The sequence below is a fragment of the Ambystoma mexicanum genome, chromosome 8 (assembly GCF_040938575.1).
Source record: "Ambystoma mexicanum isolate Mex_15411 chromosome 8, UKY_AmexF1_1, whole genome shotgun sequence".
NCBI lineage: Eukaryota > Metazoa > Chordata > Amphibia > Caudata > Ambystomatidae > Ambystoma > Ambystoma mexicanum.
In genome coordinates, this window is record NC_090929.1 from 1,103,627,560 (window position 1) to 1,103,654,150 (window position 26,591).

Here is a 26,591-nt window from a genome sequence, read left to right on the forward strand (position 1 = left end):
CAAATGTCATTCATTGTATAGTACATTTGTGAAACTGTGAGTGTATAACAGACCCTTTATTTGAGATGGGGTTGCTCACTTATGCCATGGGGTGCCGTGAATCCATTATGCCACGAATATACTCCTCAATTAAGTCATGGGGCTACTCAGTTATGACATGCAACTGCACCATTCTGCCATGGGCATGATGCACTCTTTTAGGACACATGGCTGTGTGTGTGTGCTAGTGTCACTTGTTAATTGTGCCAGGCAAGTGCAGTAATCTGTCTTTTCTGTACCTGCTCTGTGTCAGGGAACTAAGGGAAATTAAAAGCTGAGCCAGCAGCACCAGCCCTAAATTGGGTAGGCAGATAGTGACTCAGCTCATAGTCCTATCTATTTGGTTAGGTCGGAACAAGGGTTCGATTATATTCGTCAATTATTAGCATTCGTTTTTTAAAACTGACAAACAATAGGTATCCTGGTCATCCAGACATTTAAAGGGATCCTAGAAGACCAGCCCAGCATTTCCAACTGATTTAAGGTACTGTTCCTCAGTCACAAATGCATATTTGCCAACATGACCCATTCCAATCTGTAGGTGCTTATCCAGTACTGTTTTTTTTTCTTTGCATTCTGGCACTTGTAGTCAGAGTTTTATAATGGGAAAAGGGGAACTACAAGTCCCAGAATGCAAAGAAAAAAACACAGTACTGGATAAGCACCTACAGATTTGAATGGGTCAGGTTTGCAACTATGTAAATGCATCAATAAAAAATTGTAGGGGGACTTTCCAAAAATGCTCTGGTGAAGGTTTGAGAAGATTGGTCTGCAGTGGTAAGCTGGGATTCCATTACATAAAGTCATAACTTCACTCTCCAGAGGAGGGAGGGGCGGCAATAAGGTACACCGAACACACACAAGCAAACAATACAGAAAGGGCCACTCATTGTCACAGACATCTACAGAAATGTTCATAAAGAGTATATGGGGCAGCCAATGCGACTGTCATGCAGATCTCCTTGAATGGGACATTCTTTAGGAAATCCTTGGGTTGCACATTGGTTCTGGTGGAACAAGCACTGATAACTTCAGGGAGGGACAACCCTGGGACTTGTGAGACAGACATGGTATCAAGAGACACAGGGGGTCATTATGAGTTGGGCGGTAAGGGATTACCGGCACAGAGACCGGTGCCGGTAATCCCTTACCACCCAATTCCGAGGTCCCTTAGCGGGCACCGTAAGGAATGTGTGGTCTGACCACACATCCCTTACGGGTCCCGCTAAGGGAACAGGGGGCTAATAACGGGCTTGCTAGTCGCAAGCCCGTTATTAGCGCCCTCCCCATTCCCATCGAGCCCTTTAGTGGCTCAATGGGAATGGGGAATGGTTTGTTCAATGGGGACTTACCGGTCCCTCCAGGGTCGGAATGCACCGCTAAGTCCCCATTGAACAAGACCGGTTCCGGACCCGGTATTGGAGACAGATAGCGCCATGGCTACCTCCAATCTCGGAATGAGGCCCACAGACTGAAAAGTAACAGTTTGAAAACCTTGATTATCAAACTTTGTGGGGGTGGCGTAAGGTCTACCTGGCCCCAACTAGAAGGTGATTATTCCCTCAAATGATGCTTCTAAGGGCCGTCGGTGTCCGTAAGTCCAAAACCAAAGTTCGTCTCTGTCCAAACCTATGCTTGCCCTCACCCTTAAACCAAATGTGATAGGGTGAAACTGGTGTGCCACCAATGATCTTTGTTTAAATGCCAACAAGACTGTGATCCTTCTCATTGGAACACCGTCTCCATCCTTTCCCCTCATTCTCTGGCTGGCCGTCCTTGGCCCTCCTCCCGCCCCTACCTGCGAAGCTAAGAACCTCAGGGTCATCTTTGACTCCACACTTTCCTTCTCCGCACACATCTGTGACGTCTCAAAAAAGTCAAACTTCCTACTGCACCTCCTCAGAGGTACTCTTCCTTTCCTCTCCTTCCCTCAGAAGCTCACTGATTCTCTAGGTTGGACTACTGTAACAGCCTCTTTCTAAATATACCTGCCTCCACTCTCCGCCCTTTACAACTAATCCAGAACAGGACTGCAATATTTCTCCTAGGCCTTAAGTCCTGGGATCGTATCTCTCCAGCTCTGAAATCTCTCCATTGGCTTACAGAGGACGCAAGGATTACATTTAATACCCTTTGCATTGTCCACAATGCTTTCTGGGGCCTGGGTCCAAAATACCTTCAACTATCCCTCCGTATATACCTCCCCTCTCGAGCCATTTGCTCCTCTACCTCCAACTCCCTCAGGGTCAGTTGTTTTTCAAAGAAGCAAGCTGGGGGTAGATCTCCTTCTGCTGGTGCCTCCCTTTGGAACTGCCTCCCTGCCACCTTGAAACTTGAGGAGAATCATCTACAGTTCCGGAAGTTCCCCAAGACCTTCCTCTTTGCTTCTGCCTTTGCCTCGCCTCTCCCCTGCTGATCTGCTTTCTCTCTGCACTGTGCACCTGGCCACCCCTCTGTCCTTGAGCCCAGGTACCTGCTCACTCTGCCACCCCTCCTGCACTGCCTCCAGACCACCCCTTGTGCTGGGGCCTGTAGCTGTACCCCACAGTCCCCCACCCACTTTTCTTCTGCACTTATCAGATTCACCCTGACTAACCCAGCACTTTGCCACTTACAGGCTGCACTACCACTGTTTTTTGTTTTATACCTTAGTTACTTTCATCCTCTTTCCCTCCCCCATGCATTTGCGTGATCTCAATGTCTCTGGGCCTAGTAAGATCGTTGTTTTGTTTTTGCTTCTCCCTTGTTCCCCTCCCTTTGCCTGGTCACGCTCTGAAACACCTGTGTATGAGCGCAATATAAATAAAAAAATCATATATCATAGGGGATTTTCTTAAAGGGGTAGTGCCATCAAAAATATTTTTGGCTCAAAAGATGGGCCATCATCAAAAATATATATAACAAATATTCATTAAGAAAGTTGCTATGTAAACTTTTGAGCAAACAAGGCTCAAAGTCACAGATTTAAAGCACTAGGAGGCATCCATTTTGTGAAATGGATGAGCCTCCTGTGCTTGCATTAATTTAGCAAAAGCCAGCCAACTGTAATACACAAAGCTACCAGCAGGTGGCTTTTGCTACATTATTGCCGGAGAGCAGATATTAACACAACCTGCTGCTGGTAAGTGCTTTAAATTTCTATTTTTAAAAGCACTGGAAAATAAATGCTGCGGTTTTCTTTCTAACTTAGAAAGAAAATCGCAGCATTTATAACTTATAACCGAACCCGGGTCAGGGGAGCCCAGGAGACTCAAAGCTGAAGCCACAGCATACCTAAATACAACTTTGTTGTATTTAAAAATGCTGCAGTTTTCTTTCTACGTTTCCCGGAGTCCGAGAAACGTAGAAAGAAAACCGCCAGGGACATCATTTCACCAAAATGCCAGGGGTAGCGGAAGTGACATCACATGTCCTTTGACCTCCGATGACGTGATGTCATTTGACCACCACCTCGAAGTGACATCACAGAAAGCGATGGAACACAACCTTTCAACCCTTGACTAAACAGGAAGGGACATCACACTTGTTCCCAAGTACACTACAAAAAATATGGTTGCGATATCACTATAATGTTATATCCATTTCATACAAGAATGGATCACGATATGTATCATTAATACCAGTGTGTATAAGCCCATATTATCAAATTACTGGGAATGCAAGCAGATGTCAAGGCCTAATGATATGTTATTATATAGCACTGACGCTAAGCGCTTTATATAGATCAAATATACATACAATATCACCCAACCTGTGTTGGTACTCATTTATCGACCTCAGAAGGGTAAAAGGCTGAGTTGAGGTGTTTGAGAACAGGCTAAATCAGTGACTCACCACCGGAAGTGTGCCTGGAAATAAACCTTTATGAGTCTAGCAATTATTGGATAGAATTCCAAAAGGTCAAATTATGTGCTATTCATATTATTTCTTATTTAGCGTCACTACTTAAAGTGATACACTTGTAGAACCCTGTTTTGTAAAGAGGCCTGAACAAGAAAGTCAGCCACTCCAAAAATAAAGAGCCACATGACACTGGCCACAGCCTAGGAGCTTACATTTTTTTAAAAAAGTTTTTTAAAAAAGTTAACACATTTTTTTTCTAGGAGTAGCAAGGGAGACCACAGGGGTACCAAAGGAGACCTCAGGGGTCGCAACTGCAACCCCTGGCAACTCCCAAATGACGTCCCTGAAAACCGCAGCATATTTAAATACAACAATGTTGTATTTCTGACTGCGGCGGCTTTCACTTTGAGTCTCCTGGGTTCCCCAGACCCGGGGGGAGCCCAAGAGACTCAAATCGAAAGCCGCTGCAGTCAGAAATACAACTTTGTTGTACTTGTGATTGCCATGGGTTTCCAACCACGCGAATCACAAATACAACAATGTTGTAGTTATAATTGCTATGCCTTTGCTTTTTGCATTTAATTTTACGTTTTCTGTGCTACCCTGGGCTTGGGGAGCACCGAAAACGTAAATTAAAGTGAAGGCAGCCTCATCAGTTCATGCAGCTCTGTTCTGGCTACAGTAAACAAAAGCTCCCAGTAGGGGGCTTTTGCTGCTTGTTTAGTGCCGCCAGGGCAGACCTTAACATGAGCTGAGGAGGCTGCCTGAAATGGCAAAATAGATGCTCCCATGTAAACGCTTTGAGCCCCGTTTGCTCAAAAGTTTACAAAGGAACTTTCATTAAAATTATGTTTAATGCATGTTTTGGATTATTGCCCATCTTTTGGGACAATAATATTTTTGAGCGCACTATTCCTTTAAAGGAAAAACAGTGACTCTAGAAAAGAAAGGAAATGTAAACCACAGCCGATTTCAGGTAGTCTTACAAATAGGTGTAGTTCTGCCAGTTCAAAATAGTCCAACTCAAAAGTGTCGCCCTGGGAATTGATTAACATTAAGGAGGAAAGGCTCGCATGGTCACCCCCAACAACTTTCTCCAAGTATTGCCTGTGACTAATTTTTGATCCGATCACAAAGATTCTTCAATCCCCCCCTTTGTAGTTACCATCTGAGAGATGCCCTTCCCTCCTGTTGAAAGCAACGGTTTGCTGGTGCTGCCTCTCACCTCCAAATCATTTTGTTTCCATTCTCTCCCTTTGCTTCTCTTGAGAGCAATTATGCACCGCCAACACTAATGACAGTGATTGAATTGCTCAGGAACAAACTGGAAAGAACATTGCACAAAGGTGTAGAAACAAAGGCACAGATGCTATCATAGAGAGACGGGTAGACAAATGTGATGGTATTAGGGATTTGGGCAGGGCAACAACACTGGAGTTTCTTCAGAAGGATAGCTCATGTATTTTAGTCCCACAATCAACACAGATTGCCAACCTCTCAGGGATGTTGATCAAATATGTACCACAAGTGAATCTAATTTTCCTCCATGTCCTTGGCGATCAAAAAACAAAGAAATTAATCCTTTGGCCAGATTGACCACCAGGAAACTCTCTCTAACCCCACTAAAAATCAATCTCTGCTTTACCCCCTTTCTACAACACATATACCATCGTCCCACCTTTCGGGTTTCATACAGCGATAGCCCAATGGAGATGACGGAGATGATGAAGATGCAGCATGCGTAGTAGTAATAATTGTCGCACATCCACAGGGTGATGCTGAAAACCTGGAAGATGTAGAAGGGATTGAGGACCTGGATGAAAAAGGGACAAGCACAGAATTAGTGAGAAAAACTGCCATATACCTCAGCAGGACAAGTACAAACAATGGAGAAAGTTCAAAGATAAAAGTCGATCAAGAAAAGAGGAAATATATTCACAGTGTGACATGCACAGCATCCAGTGACTTGATGCCTACAGGTTTAGTCCGCTTTACAAATGTAAAAATAAATAAAGTCACCAATAAATGTGAAATAAATAGATGGACTCGAAAAAGGAATAAGGCCTCAAATATTTCATGGGAATGCTGGATTGCAGGAACAAAACTGAGCTCGATGACAAGGTAGTTTATGGAAGTTGTCAATGGAGTGCAGTTAATGAACAGTGTCGGTATTTGATAGCAGTCAATCGATGGTACTAGTATTCAATTGGGTCAATGTGTGGTATATGTATAAAATTGCTGTCAGTGCATGGGGTCAGTATTCAGCGAGTCCATTAATAGGATTAATGACTATGAATATGCCATTGTCATAGTGCAGTTAGTAGATGGGGTCACATTTTCAATACCGTAAGTGAAGTTACTATTATACTGCAGGCAATAAAAGCATTAAAGTTAGACTGCAGTCAAGAATAGATTTCAATATTGCACCTCAGGGAATAGATGAGATTGTTAAACTGTAATTGACTAGCAATGTTAATTATCGATTGATGTCCAGGTTAAACAACTCAATGCACTGTGTCAATGCCGAAGTGCAACAGTTTTGTTAGACTTCAGCCAACACATTTTGACCGAGTTGGACTTTAGTTGTTAGACTGTGCCAACATCTGACGGAAGTGAATGGATGATGGGAACAATAGTATGCATTTAGTGGACAGTGAAGCAATGAGATCTCCATCACAAGATACAAGAAAGGATTACAGTGAACCAGGGAATCTACTGCCATCAGAGGATGATGTGGACAGACTCCAGTTGATGGATGTTGGTGACATTAGATTTCAATCAATGGCTGGTGTGGATGTTGGTCTAACATCAATGTATGGGAAGGGAAATGAGACTACACACAAGGAATGATGTGGCATTAGGACAACAGTCAGTAAAGTCGGGTTTTTACTCTAGTTAGGGGTGGTAAATAAATGGTGGAGGATCCCCGTCTAGATAAAGAATATGGTTTATTTTAGGACTTGCAAGAAATTTAATTTTGCATATGCAGGTCATGTCCTGCATCTATAAATGCCACTAACATTCCTGCTCGTACTCTGGCTCGACCACAGGTTTTGATCTCAACACTACCTACAAGTCCTGGCGTTCAGGGGTGTACATTCACCTTCCAGAACTTGGAGTCTGTGAAATAGTTAACACCCACAACGTAAGGTACAAAAGTTAGAGCTGCGTAAAGAATGCAGAATAGACCTTGCATGTACCAGCACTGAATATCAGGTGGATTTTGCAAAAATACAGATCCAATGTATTGTCTATTTGAATGTATGACACATTTCAATCCAAAGATATCTAGCACTTTGTTGTTGAGGGCTATTTCATGGGTGGCTTTGGAGACAGAGTTTTTTGTTTAGCTTGCATCAATGCCTAACCCTATGAAGAAACTAACAGGAGCTAATTACTACACTCTGCAGCTGGGATTCAGAGTGTCCTATGACAACATTTCATGTGACTTAACTGTGTCTACCCCATTCCGAATAGTCTTTTCAGCAGCACAGTGTTAGAAATTCCACCAAACGTCCAGGGGAGAGGTCCAACAATGGAGGGCCAATCACACAATATAGCAAGCCAACATGGTACATGAATTGTCTCAAACTTTTAACCTGGCATACATAATTTTATTTTTCTTCTACACAGCACATACTTACTTCATCCACCAGTAGACGGAGATAGGACTTCACTGGCACGTCAATCAGGTTAGGTCCATAAATCTTCTTTCTGCAGAGAAACAAATTACAAGCATGTGGACACAGACTAAAATGGAGGTACAGTCCGATTTAACCGCAGGGATTGGGAATAAAAGGACACATACTCTGAACAGGTAAAGGAAACGGACACTGAAGGACTGGCGGTGTGGTCCGGTGTAAATCTGTTTTCCACAACATTCTCCCAATAAAAAGGGCATTCCCCAGATGTTATGCAATGATCAAGGGGTCAACAGAGGTGAACATTGTACACAAAACACTGAAAAGCAGCACTGATAACATACTGACTGCATTAAATTCAAGTTTCTATGTTTTACCCCACGCTCTAACCTTCCTCAGCTCCATGAAAAAAAATCTATGGCAAAGATGGGGTGTAATGGCCCCTTTTTATGAACTCGGCAATCTGTAAACCCCCTCTAGTTGAGAAGATGAGGAGTAATTGGCCCAGGGAACCAATGGGATAAGACCAATGGGAGTGGGAGGATAAAACGGGATAATAAACAGGGAGGTGTGGGTTGTTCAGGTGAAGTCAGATGAGGCGGGGGTGTCGTTGACAGAACAAGAGACCAGAAGGAAGAGGGATGGCGCAGCAGAGCGTGGAGGCGAATATTAGAAAAGGTGAGCTGTTGGCTGGTGAGAGAAAGTGGTACTCTACAGTGAATGTGCATGCAAGGAGTGAGTGGGAAGGTAAGGGCGGATGAAAGGGTGACCAAGTGACAGGAGAGCGAGCAGTATTCTACGGTGGAGTGGCAGGAGTGTGGAGGAGAGAGTACTAAGTGGAGAGGGGAGAGAAGCATAGGGGAATAGTATCTGAGAGGAGAGGGGGAGTAGTAGTGGAGCAGAGAGGGGAGAGTTATAATAGAGAAGGGGAAGAGTAGTATTGGTGGTAGTAAGGAGAGAGTACATAGAAGAGGGTCAGATCAGAGGGAGAAGGTAGATTGTCGCGTGAGAACACAGACAGAAGGGCTAGACTCGGGGAGAGAGGGGAGACCATGCGTGGTGGCAAGGAGAAAGGGAGAGAGATAGATGGATGGAACGGAAAGAAAGAGGGAAGAAGAAACAGGGTGATTGAAGACCGAACTGTCTGGAAGGCACGAACCTTAACCATCTCTTGAGGAATTCCTGGATAGGACTCTGGATTTTTTCCCCCGAAGGAGACTCGACTGGTAAGGCATTGGCCTTTCTAGCATCACAAGAAAATAGACAGATTTTAGAGATAGTAGACTGATCACTACAACCAATCCAGAGATTGAGAGAAGCCTGGGCTAGGGTGAGACTGCCCATCGCTACGTTTCAGATAGCGGGACGGCCATTAGAACGGTTTAAAATAAAAAACCTAAAACTCATCTGGGAGTTACTGTGTTTTGAGGCTCTCTGCGACACCTCATGTGCCTGGGAGAGCCACCATATGAAAGGAACAGTCATGCTTATTCTGTAATTATACCAAATGCAACCCCAAACGCCTCAGTGAATGTCATCTAATGCTAGTTATTGCTGCATATGCTTGATCGATTCATCGTATTTAAGGTACATCCCGACATGTGCAGCAGCCACTATAATATGCCAAGAGGAGCTTCAAATGCTTCAGAAAACGCCCTGTCACAGGGTAATGTCTCATTATTATTGCAAAGTCCCGACAGGTAACATGCCTCCCGACAGGTCCTAAAGCTTTCTCACGCCTGCCCAGCACCTGCCACAGTTAAATCAAATGCACAGTATCCCAAGTCCCATCCACTCTCAGTACAGTTAAATGACATGACATTTCCAAGTGCCACCTGCCAACCTGTGTGCTGCACTTAAATGATTGCCTGCACCTGCTCTGTGGAGCAGAGTGCTGTGCAGATCGACAGAAGACTCGCGCTTGTTCAACAGCTGCTCTCGCTGCTGCTCCAGCTAAGACCATGTTGTCAACACCCTCACATGGTGTCGAAATGAGGAGATGGGGCAGTGGATTAGGAAGGCAAGTGGATGGGCGTGGGAATTACAGAACATTTCCCTGGACAGACTTTCTGGGGTTAAAACCCATCGTCAGTCATCTTCATTTAATTTTCTTTCAGCTTTATTTTGGAAAAGTGAAAGTTTTCCATTAAAGCAATACAAAAAACTAAGACTACAAAAGATTTAAAACTACCATGAACAGCAAATTAAAATGAATTTGTAATATTACAGATCTTCAATCCTATTTTCAAAGCACTCATCCATAAAGATTCCACTGCACAAGTTGGTTGATAATTACTCCTAGCTAAAATCATCAAAGCTGACCCGCATCGTCTGAAACGCATCTTTCAAAGTAGTGTCGAGTTCTGCTTCAAAGAGCATGAACATTTGGACGAAGCATAAAACGCAACGCATGCTCGGGTACAATGGGTTTACTAGAACAACTGACATCACCATAAGTTTCGCCCTTGCATTTACAGGTCACTGCTTTCAGAGGAAGGAAGCCAAACTGCAAAATAGAGTACGTATTCCTGATCCAGGTCACGCAGGCCTCTATACCAAATGGCAGTGCCAGTCAATTATGCACAAACTTTGGGACGATGAGTGGCTTTGTGCTTTCCTTTGAGAAACAGAATAATCAAGTGATGTAAACTTAAAATGTTAAATTTTGATCAAGCCTACTCATTACATTCCATAAGGCACAAAGTATTGCTAGTGAGGGATATATAGTTTCCATGAATATTGGTCTCCACCAAAAACTGATCACTCATTTTCAACAATAAAAAAAGAAACAGATCGGCCTGCCTGGTACACAGCAACCGCCCACCACTCTCCTGACTACATGAGGCAGACCCTTCATGCTTAGCACTCGCTTCAGATCAAAGGGCACGACCTTAAAGTCAGTGGCACTCTTGATCACAAAACTAGCAGGAACGAAGCCTCCATCTCCTGTGAAAGCCAATACAAAATTATAAACCATCAAACCATGAGATCTAGCATAGCTGCAGGCCCAAGAGATGAAGGGCACAGAGGAAGGAAGGGTCGGGGGACGGGGCTTGGAGTAAGTGTGTAGCTGAAGAGGGTAGATTGGGTAGGTAGGGGAAGTTAGGAATTGATGCAGAAGCATTCTATTCTTTCACTTTAAGGTCAGGAACTGATCATCCACTGGTCTTCCAGTCACTCATGTAGCCTCCATTCACATGCTAGAAGCGGCACATAATTGCTACACAGAAAACCATTCACATGTTAGAAGCTGTTCATGGTCATTGATATTACAGAAATCCAATATGTACTTGCAATGTTACACTTCAGACCAGAATTCCTTGATGTGTTATGTTGGATGTATATAACACAAACTAGTGTTTAAGTCCATTAGAGAGGCTTAAGTAGAGTCTGCTTCTGATCATTCTCCTCAACCAACAAGAAAATGATCAATCAACACAGAGTACTGATACTCTCTGCCAATGATCGGTATGATACTAGACTGGATTAGCTTCGGTGCACCATTTTTCATAAGTAGTTCCCTTGCTGGACTAGGTAGGTATAGGAGCTATGTCACCATCTGAACTGCTGAGCTCTGTGCCCTGGTGTGATTTCTGGCTGTGCAGTGTACAAAGGAAATCAGCAGTACTTGGTTTGGGGATGGCTGGTCTTGCAATTGCTGTCGACTCAGTCAGGATGACTCGGTCACCGAGAACCAGTCAAGAGCTGGAAGGCTGCAATGCCAGTTTCTCTGCTGGCCGCGGTTGCGAGGAAGCGCTATTCTCATGAATGCTTGAAATAACAAATAGTCCAAAGTGGGCAGGGGAGAATTACACTCGACCGCCGCCAGACTTCTCACCACCAAGACAGCCAGTAGGTGTAGACCTGCTTGGTTCAGACCACTCCAATGCTGCTGCTGTTTTTGCAGCGTTTATATGAAGAAAGAGCCATACCGACAATGATTACCCCCACAGCACCACAACCCTTGACCTTTCTCTTAGGACTATTTGGATGAGTCTACGGGGGTGATGGAATTCCTTGCCCTTGTTGATGGAATCATCATGAGGGCAATGCTACATTGCCCAGCTTTAGACTAGAATAATGTATTGACCAGCCATAGTTTCATCCTGCAAGTGCCACGAGGGAGAACACTGGCAATCCAGAAACACACTGCTCCCAGAAGTACTAAAAAAAAAAAAACAAATAATAAAAGGTCTCAAAAGGTGTCTCGTTAAGCAAGTGTTTCCAGAGATAGTAAGACTTGGACGGAAAGGCTAGACATTCATTTCTCTCAAAGAGCCCACCCATTGATGAATCACAATTGTACTAAAACTGAATGGTTGGATTGTGAAGCAGTCCTATGGTGGCATGTCCTTTAGCAAAAACAGATTTTGTTACATGACACTAGATGAACAACACACGGATTATGTTATAGGGCCTTGGGCCTCTGCAGCCATGGAAGTCGCCAAAAGGAGTACTGTATGTGCATGTCATCCATAACAGTTCCAGATATTTCACCCAGTTTCTTCATGTGTCACTATCTTGGCACCCAACTGAGGTTATCAGAAAAGTCTGTCCATTCCAACACTAAAGTGATCACAAAGAGCACCTATCCATACAGCCTACATGTGCATGTGCCAGGCATTGTTGCACAGTCACACCTCAAAGCCTGCAAAGGGTATTGGAATGTACACAAGAGGCCATCAGTAACATAATTCTGGAATCTTCGCAGCGTGAAATACCGAGTACTGGAACCTGGGAATGATCGGGCTGAAAGACAGTAGTCTTTCTTATGATAAAAAGTATCACATTGACATTATCCTGTTAAGCACCAACCAGAAGTAACTCAATTGCACCTTACTGTAAAACCTGCCCAATTGTTGCCAACGTAACTAGGAAACACTTTCAGAGTAGAACATTTCACTAAACAATTGTCAAGGAAAGGGTACACATAAATGCCTATGTTTTGAACACTTCCAGCAAACTACAGATAGATGGCTTGGTAAATCTCTTGCCCCAACTTTGTACTAAAGGGGGATACTTGATTGGTAAGTTCCTACCAGAAAACCTCTTTAAGCAATTCCATTGTTCTAAATGGATACTGTATTCCTTAACAGCTCCATGAATAAAATCAATTTAATAGATTAGGTCATTGGGCAGCACTGTTTGGCATGGAGAATTTTCTTCTCAAAGAGGGACCATGCAAATGGCTCATCCATCATGGATCTGCTGTATACCACACCGGAAATGGACAATTGTAGCCAACACCTATTGTAAGCGATCACGAGTAACACTTGGACACAGTAATACCTTTCAATGTTAAATATGGCTTTTATTCTCAAAATAATAGTAAGAGCGGTTGGGGAAATCATACCTGTACAATGGTATATGAGAGGTTTCCCTGCCTCAATAAAATGAATGAAGGTCTGTCAGGATGTTCAACCAAAAGGCGTCCTACGTCCTGTGTCCAAAACCCTAAACTGACCCTTACACGCTAAACTCAATATAATGTGCATAAGGGAATTTCTGTAAGCTATGCACTTGTAACTTTCTTTCAAAGTTCTAAGATGCAGAACAGAATAGGAATTACAGTTCCATGAAAGGAAGGGGTTCCCCCGGTCCTCTATGTCTCTTCTGGTCTTTCCCTGTCTGTTTGGGTACCTCCGGAAAAAGGGTCAAATGTTCCACAGTTCCAAAGGGGCTGTTCCCCAGCGTTTTTCTTTGTACAATATTTCAGTCCGTAGTTTCAAGGGGCACAACTTCTCCCTTGCATTCCTCCACTTCCACATGTCTAGATCTGAGGTCCACGAAGATTATTATACCTCCGTCCCCAAATACCAGTCAGAGAAGAGCTATCAACTCACTGACTGGTTATTGAGGCCACAGGTGGTAGGCAGGAACAGGAAACACCAGGTCCCGGATGGCTGTAAGGGAGAGAGAAGGGTTAGCAGGCAAGTACAAGGAAACTACTATTAGCACAAAACGGTAGACAGAAAGAAGACCTACCCTAGGGGTATCCGGTGGAAGCTTGAAACCTAAGTGTTCCCCCTAAAGGAGTGGAGAGCAAGGTAGGAGGGTCCTCAGAGATGGGAAAGGCGGGGAGGAAGCAAGACAGTCCATGAAGCAATCCAAAGGTCTTGAACAGTTCAATGAGGCAGTCCCAATAACCAAATACAAACGGCAAGACAAAAGGCAGTCCAATAAGCAATCCAAGGGTCAGCTCCAGAATACAGACTTCCAAGGGAAAAATCCAATGAGAGATGGTCCAGCAAATGTGCATGGGTGTCATTAAGGATTACAACTGAAGGATTATTTGTATCCAGTATTTTTCTGCCTCTATGGAGTTTACCCCCCCCCCCCCCATGTGGTCCTGCAACAGATAGCCACCCCCAGGGTCAAAGTCAGGTAGCTTCTGCCTTTCCCAGGCCAGGCAAGAGAAGCTTCCCTCCAGGGAATCACTGACGATGTTGCTAGATTCGCCACACTACACTCTCAGCTTCAAAGGTCAATTAAACACTGATGAGTGATGCCAATGCCAATAGCTTTCTTGATGTTGCAAGAGCTCTACTTGTGAAAGCTGAGGTTTGTTGCATTGAATCATGTCCAATAAGCAATCCAAGGGTCAGCTCCAGAATACAGACTTCCAAGGGAAAAATCCAATGAGAGATGGTCCAGAAGCAAAACAAGGTCAAGAATCCAGGAAATCCAAAAACATGAGTACGAGGAGCACAGAAACGCTACTCCCCAAAGGAACAGCTGAGAAGCACTGACTGAGAGGGCTGGAGCTCTCTTATAGGGTTCTTCTGGGTCATGCGACTGCCCTCCTTATCACATGACCGCTAATCGGTTCACGTGACCTTCTGCGAAGCGTCATGCCCAATGAGCTCCCGCAATGAATGAATGTGCTTCTGCGTGCCTGCAGACGACAGGGTAAATCCCAACATTATCGGGGAAGCAGGCGCCAGGGACGCCACGGGATACGGCGTGCTCTCGGAGGCTCAGCGGGCACAGGAGCGGATGTGATCCGCAATCCGTGCCACCGCCGAGATACCACCAGACCAGGTGAATGGGAGGAGTTCCGGGGTCCATGCTTTTGCGATCAGTGTATGACACCACAGTAAAGGAAAATAACTCTTTCCCTTTGTTCCTTTCATTTTCACCATTCAACAATAACACAGTTCACATTTATTCAGGGGAGAAGACTCTGCCCTTGAGTCTTCTTTAAACATACAATTCCTTTGAATGTTCAGTTCCTCACACTCTGTATTTGAATTAGCTTTAACTAGGTTCTCTCGCGCTGTTAATTTTTTGCGGTATTCGCTCTCACACGCTCCGGTAACCCTTTCGCTCTCCCTGGGCTTGCCGGGCGGCTTTGGCGTTTTTCGCATCTATCCGTCTTCTTCCCCTTCAGTTTGCTGACGGGAGTGCGTCCCATTAGTTGTTTTGCTCCCACTTTGCCTTCCTCTGCTTCTGGCGGTTGCAGCCGTCTGTAGCAATGAAGCTGTGAGCTTCTCTTGACCCAGTCTCTTCACACACCGTTTTGGTCAGCCTCAGTGCTGCTTTCCACCATCTGCACACCCTCTGGTATCCCATCCGGCATTCACACACGCTGCCTTCAGCTGCAGTCTCTGCCTCCCTCTCTGATTCTGTTCAGCAGTTTTAGTTTTAAACTTTCCAGCATTGGTTAGCATTTTCTAAAGACTAGAACGCAGCGTTTACATATCGCTTCTGGTCATTCTCATTTCTCAATCCTCGTCTTAGTACTAACCATGGAGGGCGAAGGGGGGGGGGTTAAATAAGGTTGTTAGCTAATAAAATCTTGGAATTCTTCATCTACGTACAAATAAGCCATAGAGGCATGTTGCAAAGGTGCATGGGTGTCATTAAGGATTACAACTGAAGGATTATTTGTATCCAGTATTTTCCTGCCTCTATGGAGTTTACCCCCCCACCCATGTGGTCCTGCAACAGATAGCCACCCCCAGGGTCAAAGTCAGGTAGCTTCTGCCTTTCCCAGGCCAGGCAAGAGAAGCTTCCCTCCAGGGAATCACTGACGATGTTGCTAGATTCGCCACACTACACATTCGCCACACTACACTCTCAGCTTCAAAGGTCAATTAAACACTGATGAGTGATGCCAATGCCAATAGCTTTCTTGATGTTGCAAGAGCTCTACTTGTGAAAGCTGAGGTTTGTTGCATTGAATCATGTTGCAACAGCAGGTGTTGCAGATGACTATTTTGAAGCAATCAATAGAGACTATACAGCCGAAAGCAGTGAAAGTGAATGTGCCGCCAAAGGTAAATAACTGCTTGAGGGATACTAATCTTTACCAGAAGTGGGCCACAGCCTTTTTTAACAGGTGCCAGAACAGAGTCTCAACTTGGGAGATGTGGGGGAGAATCCAATTATTGGGTGAATATATAGTTCATAGAAAAATTAGAGTAATCCTAACCTTTTTGTTTTAGCTTCTGCATCCTCATTAGGAACAAAACAATCAGTATGTGCTGCAGAGCAAGGAGGCGTTGGGTCAGTCCTGCCCAATTCAAGTCCTTTGAGAAAGGAACCTTGAGTTTAACATTTATAATTCCTTGTCTCTGACCCATCAGGTCACCAACGTCACCAGTCTACATGTATTAACCTAAGATGTTTCTCTTTCTCTCTAGCCACGATGAAACAAATGAAGAGAGCCATAGTTCACATTTAGACAATACTATGTTGAGTGCTTTATATTTATAGCCCAGCTGATCTTATTAGGTGGCTTCAGATATTTCAGGATGCAAAATCCAAGCTATTTTCAGGCTACTGGCAATGGACCACATTTCAGATCAGCCTTAATGGTTTCCCGTTTGATAGAAGTCTAATTCAAAAATAGCGTGCATTGTCCAAAGGACACATTTAGGATTTTGGAAACCCTTTTCTACTGATCAACCCAAATCCCTGCTGCCACGCTGCTCTCAATCTACAGTCTCCTCATTCACATTCTTCAGTCCTGCAGGAAAAAAACGCTGCCATGGTCCACCTTCCTCGTGCAGGGTCCTCAGTTTTGAAAGACTGTTCATCTCACTATTTATTGTATCATGAATCAACTAGCTTTCTGAAAACACTTGCAATTTGCTTAACCCACTTCTGCATCCATTTCCAGCTGTTGCAGTCTCATAACATGCAAGAAATCCACAGGATCCTGTGCACTTTACTAAACAGTAAAACATATGCCTTCCCGCTTTGCCTTGACTGGTATTCTGGAAGATGGCTATGCTTTCACCAGTTCAGTGGCGTGTCTGCTGAACGGCTAAGCTCATCACAAGACCACAGCTTTGACCTACCGGTAAGTGATGCTGCTGCTAGTGCACCACTCCATGATGCCACATTGTAGCACAGTCCATGGTTTCAGATCAAAGAAACGGGCACAAACCATAAATCAGAACTATTCCGTGAAGACACACAGCTGCTCCTCACTCTGCTCCATTTGCACTATGTATCGCACATGGCCCAGGCACTGAGACACTGACATTTCCATCCAATCAGCTTTTTGAAAATAAACTGAGTCTCGTGGTCAAAAGCCAGCTTTGTGTGTGCAGCAGAATTATCATAGCTTTGAAATGCCCCAGAAAGTTTATTGGGTTGTCCATCTTGTATCGCGGAATTAACATTGGGGATGAACCTTCAAAAGTGGGAGAGAATGGGGTGACACATTCCTCTTGTGGTCACCTCTTGGATCATGTTAGGCCAACTACAGCAGCACCATTGGACCTTGGTGTGCATGACACACTAGCATTCAAGTAGACAGACCGTTTGCCTACAGTCTGGGGCTTCTGAAAAGCTACCCGAGCAAGGTGCTTGGACAAAACCGGTCATCCAGCATGCAGCCTGTCTTCCCATTTCCTTAGGTCTCAGATTGCATATGAAGTCCAGTGGTGTTCAATGCAGTGTGTTTCTTCTTAATGTTTGAAGGCAGTAAGATGGGGGAAACCAGCAAGCTTAATTGGTATAATTTGTATTTATTTGGAGAACAGGGATGTCAATTTCGATCAAAATTGACTTACAACAACTAATTCACAGATGGAGTAGACATTCCTACGAAGGGTGCATGTAGAATAGTACAAAGGTGAGAGCAAGAGGTGGGCCAATTTATGAGGATGTAAAATTGTGCGAAATATACCAGGTGATAAATAAAAATATAAGAAAACAGGGGACTTATAAAAACGGTAGTATTAACCTAAGCGGTAAGTGCATCAAACTAAAGAAGACTACTATTTAAATGTACACAATTACTTTATTAGTCGTCACTGGAGGCAGTGGTGGTGTTAGGTAGGGAGAATGTGGGTCGCTAAGGCTAAGTGGCAGTTCAATTGTTGTCATCTGACCCTTTGTCCCAGCCCCTTTTAGTGATCGGCTGACTGGCATTAGGCCCGCCCCTTTGTGCAAGGGTATTTAGGCTTTGTCCCATCGCTGCTGTTTAGACTTGCTTTCTTGTTCCTACAACTTCGAGCTGGCAGGTCTGGTGACCTCCTGTAGGATTTTTCCAATGGATTCCCGCCATTGTTGCCATTTCTGAACCCTCCTCTTGGCAATATTCGTCAAGTGCATTGGCTTCTGCATATCCCAGTTTAGGATTTTTTGCTACGAAAGGTCCAGTCCGGGCTTCTTGAAGACTCCTGGTGACTCTCCACATCTGCTGGTTCAAGCCTTGGACTCTAGGACCGTTGTCTGGCTAGCCTAACGCCAGAATCATCAGATTGGGTGAAGGTTGCTTCTGATGTCAAGAAGGTAGATGATGCTACTTGGAGTCGATACCATCGGTTCCCTCATTTTCCTCAAGTCTTCCTCGTTTGGTTTTGCACTCCTCGCTTGAAGATCGTTTCTGTAAGAGCCAAGTGTGTTCCTTTTTTGGGTCACTGGGATAGTTGCTGGCCCTGGGTTTAAGTTCTTGGCAACCAAATCTTGAAAACTGCATCTGTGGAAAAGACGTTTACTCACCGTGTTGGGTTGGGTTGCTGGTGCCGCATTTGCTGAAGCCATAAACACAAGTACTTACTCGCTCGGACTCCAAGATGAGGGTGGATTATTTGACCTACTCACCCTTAGGTGTCGCCCTGGGTAAGATACCTTGTAGGTGAGACTTTACCGCATTTCCCAGAGAGTACTATTTTGAGGGTTCCTCCTGTTCTGCTACTACACCTTCTGGCAAATGGGTCAATTTTCTGAGCCCTAGAACACTTATTTGGTGGTGGTGGTGGTCACCTGTTCCATTCTCAGGGCTTGTCGCAGCATCTGCACCTGTGGGATACATCAGACTTGCCTCCATTAAAGTGGATGGCCCTTTAACTTTTCAGATTAATTCCAACGCAACAGTGAACTTAAACTGGAACTCTCCTAAAATGGACTCTCTACTTACCTGCCCCTGGACATTTTACTCTATGAGGGATATAATTAGAGGGTTTGAAAGGTGGGTGGGATGAACAGTGCCAGGCCGAGGACAAGACTTGCTAGTCCTACTTGATCCCTCCCTCTTCTATACAGGTGACAGATTATCTCCCACCACCCCCCTGACATTAAGAAACATGCTGGCTCAGGGAATTCCCTGCATTCCAGCTATATGTAATGCTTCACACGACTAATGGGCGTTCCTACTCCACAGCGTCAGTCCAAGTCCCCCAGTCTTAATCAATGTTGTCACACTGACTAAATGATACATTACACAATCTGCAGAGCAAAGGTCTAGAAAGGAGTGGGTGATTCTAAGCAGTTACCAGTACTACCGCATTCCCCTGAGGGTTAGGGTAGCTGGGAGCAGTTTTTCCAGTAAACCCATTATGCTCAAAAGTGAAAAAGTCTAGAAATATTTAGATGACTGCAACGGTCTCCATTTCTGTAATGCAGCACAAGGCCCTTTAGCGTTATTAATTTTAAAAAAAACAACAATTTTCAAAAGATTCTGTTAAACATAGGTCATATGGCAAACTTGTGCAATATTTATTTCAGTTTACAGTTTGAGTGTTTGCAAATTTCACTTGCTCAACTCATACATTTTCCACCAGATTTGTGCATATCTCATCCCTTGCTTATTGTAGCAAAATGAATCATTCTAAATGTATTCAATTTTGGAATGGATTTTTCTTCATAGCTTTTCTTCAGGTGCACACAGCCTCACGTGCGGTGCTTCCACGTCTCCCTTGTAAACATCAAAACAATAACACCATGTGGTAGCAATATTGAATGCATTGAAAACAAGCGATGTGGAAGTATATAACGGTGGACTGGAACAAGTGAAAGCTGAATAAATATTGCACAATTTGAGTACAATACTACAAATGTTTTTGAGTTCTTGTAAGGGACTAGGTGGGGTACCCGGCGTTTCCCGTGTCTTGATGAAGTGGCATCTCATTTGCCCTGGAGAAAGTTGCTCTTGTCCTCTGGTCGGCAAGTCGTGCTGCTGTTTGTTGTTGTGTTTCAGAAGCTCTTGATATTGATTTTCACTTTGCATCAGATGGAGCTTTTCCAAGTGATGTTTGTTTTTTGGGTGGCATGTTTCAGTCACTCCATGGCTTCAGCACATTTGATAAAATATCTAAGATTGATTGATTGATTGTGCTCTCTTCTCGTGAGTAAATTATAACCTGTCCTGCCATTTCCCATATTTGGAGTGGCGTAATAAAAAAAGAAACATTGGAAAATGCTTTTTCTTTTTTAATTTCCTTTAGAAATGCTCAAATAAACATAACAGTAGTAAAAATGTTTATAGAACCAACATATCGAACATTTTGATTCAAAATCGGCGGTAGTAAATATGCATCAGTGCACTCTAAACGAGAATGGTGCCTTTTTTCCCCGAAAACAGCAACTTTCTACTTAAAGCTACAGTCAAACAAGGGACTTGAAACACGGCTGTCAGCTAAATTAATTGATCTTTTATAACGCACTTAAAGTGGAGACCAGTCTCTTAAGTGCGGGACCGGGATTCAAACCTGTGTTGCTCTGCATTCTATAACTTCCTAGACAAAAGCATTGCCCCTGTCCTGGCTCATGTTTAGCAAGCTTACAAAGTGACAGTAACCTTTAAGAATGTATTGAGAGGTTGTGAGGTGCAATGTATTTGTACAGATACTGCAACAACAAAAACAATCTTAGCCAATGTATCTAAAGCTGAAATAAAATATTCCTCTCTCCCTTAGACTCTCTGCCTTAGAAAGGTCACTATCAAAGGATTTAACCCTCGCAAGCCAACCCAAAAGAAACAAAGTTCACGAGGAAAGGCCTCTTTTGTAAAAACTGTTAAATACAATTATACACAAAAAAAGCAAAAAATAAATAAAATATTACCATAAATAGAAGGCAGCATGAGAGAAGGTTGCCCACTGTAACCCTTAATCAATTTAATGGATTATGCTAACGTCTATAAACCATATGCCAGTGGGAGAACTCCCTTAACATACCAAATATTCCAGTTTGAGGATCGCTCTCCTTGAGAGCCAGATGCACAGTGCTTTCATAGTGAAACAAGATCCTCTCAACTAGAGGATCTAGTGTGCAGGTCTTCTGTGCAAAAACAAGATAAGGACGTGGCTAAGCTCACAGCAGCCCCGGCAGCAGAGAATGGGACTTTGCTCTTCTGGACAATGAGCCCTCACTGAGCAAGAGCTACGCTAAAGGCTCCAAAAACTTAAACAGGCAACCCAAAATCATGACTACAAGGAGATGGCTTCAACTCAGATGGATCTAATCGTTTTCCACAAAGACCGTTATCGTCAAGCTCCTGGAGCTGTTCCTAGTTCAATGAAATCCTGGTATTTGCAATGGGCCAAGAGTGTGACATCTGTGTAGCAGTCATGCAACAGGGTTCGAAATTGCTGGGAGCTATCTGGCTTGACATCAACAGCTACCAGGAGCTACATTTGGCTCTCGTGGCCAACTGGTACCATTCAAACATACCTAAGTGACATTAACTCTGTATGTTTGTGAATGTCTATAAATGAGATTTGTGACACATCTAGAAGACGTTTAACTGACAATGAGTCACAAGGTTTGCATCTGAGATGGAAGGTAAATGTGCATGATGCTACAGAACAGCTCCAGGTTCCCCTAAAGTAGACCCCACTCACTAGGTGATGCCAGATACCCAGGAGCTGCATCGAGCTCCTGCTAATCAAATCCTTATTTTGACCCCTGTTCATGGACCATGAGCAGCACATTGCTTACTGAAGTATGGTCCAAGAAGCTGGGGTGTACACCATAATTGGTACTAGATCATTCTATACCCAAGTCAATCACAAATAGGGCATTGCCTCAAACTTTCAGATGTACTAAATTATATCAAAGCGATAAGGCACATGACCTCCTAACTTATGTTTTTCTAGCTCGTGCAGATTTGGGGGTTTAGCATCAGTTGGTGATGGCCTCCTCTGCATTGCCTTTCTTTCCACAAATAATCCCTACAAAAAAGGTTAGGAACAGAAATACCTTGTGCTACATTCTGCACCTGATTAGGCCTTTGGTCCCCTGTTCATCAATTCCTTTAAATGACAAGTTCAAGCTAAGGTGAATGTTCCAACCACATGTACCCAATTTGTAGGGTTTTACTAGGCTTAGATTATTGCACATAGTCCATCTGGTTCGGCTAATAACCAGCTATAACTTTAATGATTATGCTAGAGAACGTAAAACGGGTAATTCAAAGGATATGGGGGGATAAACACATGTACAATAAGAGAACATTATGACACATATCTGGCACAATGAGTCCAAAAGTGGCACAAGTGCGGCATGTGGATTTCACCCACATTTGGGTTGAGATAGCCATTTAAAAAAGAAAAAGACAGGGGCATCAGCCTGGGGCTATTTTAGTCTTCCAATCGCAAGTGTGGTGGGTGTGTAGAGATAGTGAAACTGGGGGCAATCTACAGAGGACAGTGGTTGGGACTGGGGTAGTGAGTTGCAAGGGTCGGGGATGAGGACAGCAAAAAGAGGAGAGTGGGGGGCATGGGAACAGGATCTCATTCTCTAAGGATGATGGGATATTCCCACTTTCTTAAACAGCCTTAATGTGGCATAAGCATCGGACAGCCAATGGCATATGCCCCTTCTTCCCTTTGAAGGTTGCTGTATTCCTATTCGGTTGACCTTCTGTGCTGCGTGACAGAGTGGCAAATGCATCATAATAGCAACTATTGTGACGTCGTCCCCCTCCTTTCCCTTAACTTGTGTCCCCGTGCCTTGCTCCCCGTCGGTACACTGAAGTGGTGGCATACGGCAGCAAATTCTCTATGTAACCAACAAACTAACATTTCAGCAAAAATTGACAGATGAGTGTGAATGCAGCACGAGCTAGCTGCAATGAGCGACCAGCCACTCCTCCTAGACAAACTGAAGGTCGGTACAATGTAAACTACACGTCTCCAGAGCGTCAACCCAGTTCTTTGTACAAACATTCAATTTTGCCTTAAACTCATTCACAAGCACCAAATGCTTTACACAACTCAGATTCCAATGAAAGGCTACTTTGAAAGTTATGATAAATGGGCTTGCAAAGAAGAACCTATGATGCATGTGAAAAGGCCTGACAAAAAGGAGAACACAGTAATGCAGCCATCAACCACCACCACTGTAAAAACATAACATATGCACCACGTAAGCCTCCAACAGAGAATGTGGCAAAACTGGTTAGCCAGAAGATAAGGGCTCACACACAAGGCAAATATAAAAGCAACCAAACAGGACTTGACCACAGAAGAAAGAAACTGATCACAAACAAGAATGATTTTTCATGAGTGATTAGAAAAATAGCACTCTCAAACACCCATCTTGTAGATGTCCCACTGGAGGATAGGACCACATTCTGCCACTGTTCTGTGCATGTGAGAAAGTAATGCTTCTGCAACTAGCTAGTTCTCAATTGTGATATAAATGCTGTGGATTAATGACAAGGCCTACCTAACTGCAAAAACGTTAGATCATCCTTTGTACAATTCATACCTTCTTTCCAAAGTCCACAATACGGCCCAGCCAATGACAGGACTGCTTCTCATGGTATTTAAATGTTTCTGTGACTGTGGTGCGGGGACATCCACACCTGTTTTACAGTATTAGAGGCAGCGCATCATCTTGTTACTTTGTGCGGTCTCATTTGTGCTGTTGGTGAGTCAGTCCAAACTGCGCTCTTGTTGAAGGACATTTTAGGATCCTATGTTTTAAAGCAACTGGGGCACAGCTGTTGTAGGCTTTATCGTCATGGGATCCTTGATCTAGCGTTAAAATGCCCTCAGTAACCATACATTCTTGGAGCCCTGGCAGTTACTACTGAGTTGAGGTGCAGAGGACTAGTTAGCCGGTGGAAGGGGCAACAGATCCTTCATGAAGTACTTCAAAACAGGGACGTCATTTAGGGGTCACCAGGGGTCGCAATTGCGACCCAAGGCCCGCCTTGCTACCCCTAAAAAAGAAATTCTGAAAAATATATCTTTTTCTTTTTTTCTTTTTCTTTTTACAAATGAAAGCTGCTGGGCTATGGCCAATGGCATGTGCCGCTTTGTTTCTAGATTGTCTAGCTTTCTTGTTCAGGCTTCTTTAAAAAATAGGGGGTTCCACAGGTGTAACACTGAGTAGTGACCCTAAATAATAAAGAATAGGAATGACAATTTCTCTTTCTGGAATTCTAAACAATAATTGCTAAACTCATAAAAGGTTTATTTCAAGCACACTTCAGGGGGTGAGTCAGTCATTTAATTTAGTTTGCTCTTAAACATCTCAAATTCACAATGCAGACAAAAACATTTAGTATAGAATAAGCATCCATTTCGGACTACGTTTTTTGCAAGTTGCAGTTATAGCATGTTTTTTTTGCCGATACATCTGGTGATCCATTCTTGTATGAAATGTATATCACGTTACAGTGATATTGTAACCATATTTTTCATAATGCTATGTGATGACACTTCCTGTTTTGTCAAGGGGTAAACCGTTGAGTTCCATCGCTTCCTGTGATGTCACTTCGGGGTGGGGTCAAATTACATCACTTCCTGCAATGTCATTAGAGGTCAAGGGTCATGTGGTGTCACTTCCGCTACCCCTGGCATTTTGTTGAAATTAAATACCTGCTTCAAAGGATTATTGAAGGGATCAAGACTCCATCGCCGACTTGAGGAATTTCTCCCCCTTGCACTGGTGATGGGAAAGGATGAGCTTGGAGAAAAAGCACCCATGTGACAGCTTAAGGTGAGCCACTAGCCCCAAGAGGAGTAGAGGGGCGCTGCAGGTGTCTGAGGGTAGCAGTGTGAGGAATCCCCCTTGAAGAGCTAGTAGCACAGTGGTGCCTACACGACAATGCTGCTCCCTGGCAAAGCAGGCTTGAAGACTAAGAGCGTGCTGGAGGGACATACATCAGCCCCAGAGGGATTTTGGTTCCTGAGGCTCTCAAATGACAACTCCGTGATGGTGGCCTGCAGCAGTCATTGGTGGTCAACGTGCTGCTGTGGAGGAAAATATGGGGGAGCGCTGACAGGGGGCGTCTCCATGATATCTGACCAGAGGTGTAATCCACCTATACACAGGAGTTTCAAGGCGCAACCAGGCAGGGAGAGGAAAGAGGGGAGAACAATACAATATTTGAGCCTATTATCATTTAGATTGTGCAAGTGAGCAGACAGGAAGTGCAGGGAAGAGGAAGGCAGAGAGTGCACCCAGTGCAACAGAGCCCTGGGTTAAGTGAAAGAAAGCAGGGCCTCTAAGAGGAACAAGCCCCGGCAGTGCAAGGAAGGCCAGGTGGCAGTGCATGATGGCCCAAAGGCAAGTGCTAGGGACTGGACATGGGGTTGGAGGGGGTACGTGTCCTATATGACTGAGAAGAGCACCAAACTGTCAGTCAATGTAACTGAACAGGAGGAAGGGAAGGATAGCAGAGGGAAGGCAGAGAGAAAAGGAGGAGGGGAGAGGTTAGCAGGGTAGAGGCAGAGAGAAGGAAGAGGAGAAAAGGAAGGTCTTGAGGAGCTCAAGGCGAAGAGTGCTGGGAGGCCATTCCAGAGGGAGTCACCTGCAGAGGAAAGCGACCTAGCACCCAGTCTCTGCTTGGAGAAGTGACTCACCCGCAGAGAATTGGAAGTAGATGAGGGGAGGGCTGTGGAACAAAAGTACTTCGGAAGAGAGCATTGGAGATAGTACAGGCCCGGCCCCAGACAGTCTTGTGGATGATGCAAACAGTCTTGAACTTGATCATCTCAGCCACTGTGAGCCAGTGGAGCGGTTTTGGAGCTGGACCAAGGATAAGTCTTGCAGTGCTGTTTTGGATGAGTTGCAGAGGGTAGAGTTACATAGATTGAGAAAGAGTACCATTGCAATAGTCAAGCCTAGAGAAGGGGGAAGGTGTGAAAAGGTACAATGCCACTGAGGAAGTGCAGTTGGAAGCGGGACTTTTTGGAGATGTCCGTGATATGTGGAGAAAAGGAGAGAGTCGACGACGTTTTTTTGCCTCACAAGAGGGCAGGGGCACAGGGCCAAGGGAGGCTGGCCAGAGTGAAAGGTGAAAAGTGGGAGCAGGGGTACCAAATTAGAAGGATCTCCATCTTACTGGCATTAAGGCAGAGATCATTAGAGGCACACCATGCCTGAATAGCCGAGAGACAGTCTGGGATGAGCGAGCAGGAGGAGGCAGAGGCTAGCCTGAAAGAGCTCCGCGTCATCCTTATAACAGTGAAGGTTAGAGGAAAAGGTAGAAATAAGGTGGGCAAAGGGGGCCAGAAAGACATTGAAAAAACCACGGCGATAGGATAGATCCCTGGGGAACACCAGATGTTGAAAGTGTGATGGAGGATAGGAAGGGCCCAAGTTCAACCTGGGAAGGTTGGTCCAAGAGGAAAGAGGGTAGCCACGCCAGAGCCTGGTCCTGGAGAAGGGTGATTAGGATGTTGTGGTTCACCGTGTCAAAAGCAGAACAAAGGTCGAGGAGGATGAGGACAGAGGGAGAGTTAGAGTCAAGGTTAGAGAGCAAATCTTCATGGGTGTTCAGGAGAGCAGTTTCCGTGCCTCTGGCTGCTCTGAAGCCAGACTGATTGTCATGGAGACAACCAACAGATTCAGAGTGTGAGCGTTAGCTAGGAG

The 26,591-nt window shown here is 44.4% G+C and overlaps 1 protein-coding gene across 5 annotated transcripts in view; it reads right to left on the reverse strand.

The window, feature by feature from the left end:
• The window catches only part of ATP13A2 (ATPase cation transporting 13A2), a 749,950-nt gene that overhangs the window by 289,797 nt on the left and 433,562 nt on the right, over nucleotides 1–26,591 (reverse strand). For all 5 annotated transcript variants that reach the window (XM_069611124.1, XM_069611127.1, XM_069611125.1 and 2 more), the window contains exons 8-9: nucleotides 7,527–7,596; nucleotides 5,561–5,695 (exon numbers count right to left, since the gene is read on the reverse strand). In XM_069611124.1, coding sequence (XP_069467225.1) covers nucleotides 5,561–5,695; nucleotides 7,527–7,596 — 205 coding nt within the window. The remainder of the gene's footprint in view (nucleotides 1–5,560; nucleotides 5,696–7,526; nucleotides 7,597–26,591) is intronic.